At 39.4% G+C, this 5709-nt stretch overlaps 1 protein-coding gene and 1 long non-coding RNA gene across 2 annotated transcripts; one reads left to right on the forward strand and one right to left on the reverse strand.

Annotated features, from left to right (window-relative positions):
• The first annotated feature begins 243 nt into the window (after positions 1-243).
• Positions 244-4713, forward strand: LOC111444147 (protein SMAX1-LIKE 4-like). Its single transcript, XM_023082125.1, has 3 exons — positions 244-1672; positions 2745-2946; positions 3035-4713. The coding sequence occupies exons 1-3, from the start codon at positions 483-485 to the stop codon at positions 4625-4627; spliced, it is 2985 nt and encodes a 994-aa protein (XP_022937893.1). The 5' UTR covers positions 244-482; the 3' UTR covers positions 4628-4713.
• On the reverse strand, positions 1877-4242 carry LOC111444148. The gene is made up of 3 exons (XR_002710656.1): positions 4116-4242; positions 2829-2910; positions 1877-2378 (listed from the first exon to the last, which is right to left on the reverse strand). It is a non-coding gene; the product is annotated as an uncharacterized LOC111444148 (long non-coding RNA).
• Positions 4714-5709: the final 996 nt, after the last annotated feature.

Genomic DNA, 5709 nt, shown 5'->3' on the forward strand with positions numbered 1-5709 from the left:
AATTGACGTGGGATCTTATAATTCACCCATCTTCAGGGCCTAGCGTCCTCATTGGTACACTACTCGTTGCTCACACCCTTCGAGGTCTGCTCGAGGACCTGGCACCACCTACTTTAATTTTCTCATACCAGTCTACTCTTTATGCCACTTAATTCCAAATGATAAAGGAAAAGAAAAGGGAAACAAAGAGATGGAGCTAACACAGCATGAAGTTTTAGTATAAAGATGGTTGTCTGGTTTGCTCATTATTTTCCAAATCCCAAAAGCCTCCAAATCCAAATATCTCTCTCAGTCTCAAGCCAAAGAAGACACCTAACTCTTTCACTTCCTTTCTTCAAACACAAAGCTCAAAGCCAACACACCCAAAAGGGTTGAAGGTGGGGAAAGAATCACAAGTAAAGAAAAGAAAACAAGCAAGAAGCAGCAGAGCATAGGAGGTTCCATTAACAAAGGGGGTGGTGGTAGGGGGCGTGGGGCAAGTGATGCGATCAGGAACTTGCGCAGCTCAGCAGACCCTCACACCGGAGGCTGCTTCAGTTCTGAAGCATTCCCTTTCTTTAGCCGCTCGTCGTGGCCATTCCCATGTAACTCCTCTCCATGTAGCCTCCACTCTCCTCTCTAATAACTCCAAACCCCCCACTCTCCTCCGCCGTGCCTGCCTCAAATCCCACCCTCCTCACCCTCTGCAATCCAGAGCTCTCGAGCTCTGCTTCAATGTCGCCCTCAACCGCCTCCCCTCTTCCCCACCTCTCCTTCACTCCCCTCCTTCTTTATCCAACGCCCTCATTGCTGCCCTCAAGCGCGCCCAAGCCCACCAACGCCGTGGCTCCTCCTCCTCCTCCTCCTCCCTCGACCACCACCACCAACAACAACAGCAACACCCTCTTCTCACCGTCAAAGTCGAGCTCCAACATCTCATCATTTCCATTCTTGACGACCCGAGTGTCAGCCGTGTCATGAGAGAGGCTGGCTTCTCTAGCACTGCTGTCAAAACCAACATTGAAGAATACAACGACAACAACAACAACAACACTATTTTTATCTCTCCTCCTTCTCCCATTTCTTCCCATTTCTTCTCTCCTCAAACCAACACATACACCCCCTTTTTCTTCTCTTCTTCTTCTCCTCCTCCTCCTCCTCCTACTACTGATGCAACTAAGTTAGTGTTTGAGGCTTTCTTGGGGAAGAACAATAATAATTTGAGAACTAATGTTGTTGTTGTTGGGGACTCTGTTGGGCTGACAGAAGGGGTAGTGTTTGAGGTTATAAGGAAAGTGAAAATGGGGGAGGTTCCTGAGGTTATGAAAGGGGTTAAGTTTGTGGAGTTTCTTCCATTAATGAAGGGTTCTTCTTCTTTAAAATTGGGTGAGTATGTGAAGGATAATGGAGACGGAGGTGTCCTGGTTTATGTTGGGGACTTGAAATGGATTGTGGAAGGAGGGAATAGTGATGAAATTGAACGCTTGGTTGGGGAGATTGAGAGATCGCTGAAAGGGGATTTTCTTAATGCTAATAACAACGGTTCTAAGGCTAAGATTTGGGTTATGGGTATGGCGAGTTATCAGATTTACATGAGGTGTCAAATGAGACAGCCTGCTCTTGAAACTCAGTGGTCTCTTCATGCTGTTCCTGTTCCCTCTTCTGGACTTGGCTTAACTCTCCATACTTCTAGGTATATTCCTTGTTTCCTTGGAGTTATGTTTCTCTCTCATTCATCCAACAAGGAGACTAAATTAGAAAAACACAATCATATAAGATCGCTACTGCATACATATCATGAACATTGTATGCTAAGTTGTTTTCAAACACGTAAGTCCAGTGTTTTAAGATGCATTCATGATATGCATACAGTAGCAACTTTAGATTAAGTAGAAAATTTAGGTCGTTACAACAACATTAGGAGCTAAAACTTGTATATATACCTAGTTTTTCTTTGTTTTATACCCTTGTATCTTCCCGTTTCTTCAAATTTGACTGAAAAAAGTACTACTTGGTTTGGAATTTTGCATGGAGAACCTCCATTATCATCAATATTTTGAAGTTTATATATGTGGGGAGAGAGAGGGGTTGGGTAGTTGTACTTTTGTTGTGTTGGAGCCTAAAGACAGACTGAGAATAAGGACAGAAACATAAAAGAAAAAGTGTTTCTGGGAAAGTCAGATGGGCTAGTGTCCTTGTGTTTCCTCCCTTTTTTGGTCATTATATAGCCACGCATGGTGTTGTTTTACAGAGTTTTACTCGCAGATATGAAACCCAAATCATCTTTATCTCTCTCTCTTCTGCTAAGTTTTTTCGAAACAGGGCCAGAAAGCAATATGAACATACCTCTCATATTTGCAGAAAAATGCTTCTATGAATGAAATGGGGATTAGAGAACACTGAGGAAGAAAGAAAAATCATTAGTCACCTTCACTTAGATTTGTAACGGCCCGAGCTTACCCTCAAGGTTTTTAAAACGCTTCCGCTAGAGAGAAGTTTCCACACCCTTATAAAGAATGCTTCGTTCTCCTCTCCTTATGGGTTTAGGCCGTTACATGATTAATGCTTACAAACAATGATTTCGCTTCAGATTAGCTTGTGTTCATGCTTTCTTTTTTGCTATTTGAGGTTTCACACCCTTGTAAATAATGTTTTGTTCTCATCCCCTTATATCTGCGGGCGGTATTAATGCTTACAAACAATGATTTCACTTCAGATTAGCTAGTGTTGATGTTTTTGTTGCTATTTTTTCTTTGTTTATGCAGTGTTTATGATTCAAGGCCAAGTTTCTTCTCTCAAACCATGGAAACAAAGCAATTCATTGCAAAAGAAGAACATGAAAAGCTTACTTGCTGCGCTGAATGCACTTCAAATTTCGAAAATGAAGTCCAACATTTGAAATCTTTCCAGTCCAAGCAAGTTCCCTCCTGGCTGCAACAGTATAATGTCAATCAATCACATTCAAAGGTACTAAAACTTGTTCATCACGTTGTTTCATTGCTCAAAAACATAAGAATCAATTCGTTTCATTTTCTTATTCTTGCAAATTTTACAGGATGAGTTTGTGGAACTAAGGAAGAAATGGAACAGATTTTGCAGCAGCCTACACAGAGATGGTTCAGCTCAAAGCTTGATGGGAAAAAGCTTCTCTTACTGTTCATCATATCCATGGTGGCCAAAGTTTGATGAATCAAATTCAATTTCCTTCACAGATAATCAAACACCAAAGCCATTACAGAGTTCCAACTTGGTCCCACGATTCAGAAGGCAACAATCATGCACAACAATCGAGTTTGATTTTGGAAATGCAACAACAAAACAAAGTCAAGATCGAGAATCACCAAGCTTGAATTCTCTCAAACATATGGTGGGGAAGGAAGTGAAGATCACTCTAGCTCTGGGGAATCCACTGTTCTATGATTCATCAGCAGAATCCATGGAAATGGAAAGCGAAAGAAAGACCGAACGAGGAGAGATTTTGAAGGTCCTGCAAGAGAATGTACCATGGCAATCAGAATCGCTTCATAGTATAGCAGAAACAGTAATTTCAGCAAAGAAGAATGAGAAACGGATTCAATGGATTTTGATGGAGGGAAACGATTTCATTGGAAAGAGAAAGATGGCTCTAGCAATTGCAGAATTAGTATTTGGATCTATTGAGTTTTTCTTGAACTTGAACGCGAAAAGCGAAGAAATGGGGATTTCTCGATCTGAAATAGTGGAGAAGGCATTGAAATCGACCAGAGAGCTTGTGATTTTGGTGGAAGATGTGGAAATGGCGGATTCACAGTTCATGAAATTCCTGGAAGATGGATTCGAGAGTGGGAAATTCGGAGAAGTAAAAGAAGAACGCATCGAAAAATTGATATTCGTTTTAACAAAAGACGATTCCTCCGATAAAAAGAAGAACAGAGATTCTTCCTCATCTGTAATCGAGATGGCCCTAGAAATCGACGCTAGGGAAAAACACAAGCGAAAGGCAGAACGGGAAATCGAAAACAAATCGAAGAAAGCAAGAATCAATAAGAACAGACAATCAAGCATCAACAACAACACAATCGATCTCAACCAAAAAGCAGCCAACGAAGAAGATCAAAAACAAGAACAAGACGATGCAGAAACGAATCAAACATTACCAAATGGGCAGATAAGTCCGATATCGAGCGATCTAACGCGCGAAACAACCATGTACGATCGGAAAGCAGCAAATGGGTTTCTGGAATCGATCTCAAATCGGTTCATTCTGAATTCAAAATCAACCCAAGAATCAGAAATCAGAGAGCAATTGAGGCGGATAATGACAGGGGCATACGAGGAGAATTGTAAAAAGTGGAAATGGGATTGGGATTGGGATTGGGATTGGAATTGGGATTGTAGATTTAGAGTGGAAGAGGGGGTTTTAGAAGGGATTTTAGAGGGATTTGGTTCATTTTCTAACAAAGTGTTTGAAAAATGGGTGAAAGAGATTTTTCAAACGAGCTTAGAAGGTGGTAGATATGGCGGGAAACAGGAAGGGGGTATAGATATAAGGCTGTGTTTGGATCAAAAACACATTTTGGAGGAAGAACACGAAGAACACGAAGAACACGAAGAAGGGTATATGGGTTCTTGTCTCCCTAAAAAAATCAAACTTTCTTCTATGGATTGAAAGTGGTCTTCATGTAAAATGTAAAATCTCTCGCTAGTCCTTAACTCTTGTATTTCATCACTTTTCTTAATCACTTTCACTTCAATCTAATCTTTCTCGAACGTAACAATATCCATTTTGTATCATATTTAAGGGATTCCTGAGTTCGGGTCAAAGAAGCAATGTCACTCGATCATTATCAAATCGACTGCAATCTTTTTCTGTCCATGAGGATCCCAATCCCAACAGAGCGTGTTCTCCTTCTAATAGGCCATAAACTAGATCAAAATCATTCTCAACCAATCCATGAAAAGGGATCTCATTTTTTTCATCGGGTCCGGATAGAGACCAAAGGTCGAGAAGGGATTCAAACTCGTAACAGTGTGATTCGTAGTCACGTTGAGCTACAAGCCTCACTCCGTCTCCACTAGATCTATTCTCAGAGTATCATTAGAAAATGAACATTTTCTATCTATAACATACAATGTTCGTATTTCTTATTAAAAGATGTTTGTTTGATATTAATATAATATCGTTTTCAGCGCTACTCGATAGTCAATATTTGCAATATCGTTGGTTGGTTCGTGAAGATCCTATATTTATGGAATCGTGTCCACAATTAAATTTTTTTTTGTTCGTGCACCAAAAAATAAAATAATGACAAAAGCTCAGAAAGTTTTGAACATATTTTTATAATTTTCAGTGCTGTGAAATAATGACTAAATGTGTAAAACGAAAAAACAAACTTAATCAGATCGGTCAAACGTCTATATCATTCAACTGAAATAACAGATTACGGTACCCATTTGTTTAAATAATTCATCTCGAGCAACCAGCTACTTCTCATACACCGTCGATAAATATATAAATAAATTATTATTTTTTTTTTTTGGGATCTACAAAAGGGGGAATTGGGAATAGGCTAAAGAAATATCTTTTTAACACATGAAATGATTTTTGTGAACATAATTTTTATTTTTTTTATTTTTTTTTTCAATATATATATATATAAAGAAAGTGAAAGGGCTCACATCCACCGTTGGATGCAATCATTTGGTCTCTCATGATTAACAATTTTTTTTTTTTTTTTTTTTTTTTTTTTT

This window comes from Cucurbita moschata, unplaced genomic scaffold (assembly GCF_002738365.1).
Source record: "Cucurbita moschata cultivar Rifu unplaced genomic scaffold, Cmos_1.0 Cmo_Scf00006, whole genome shotgun sequence".
NCBI classification, from domain to species: Eukaryota; Viridiplantae; Streptophyta; class Magnoliopsida; order Cucurbitales; family Cucurbitaceae; genus Cucurbita; species Cucurbita moschata.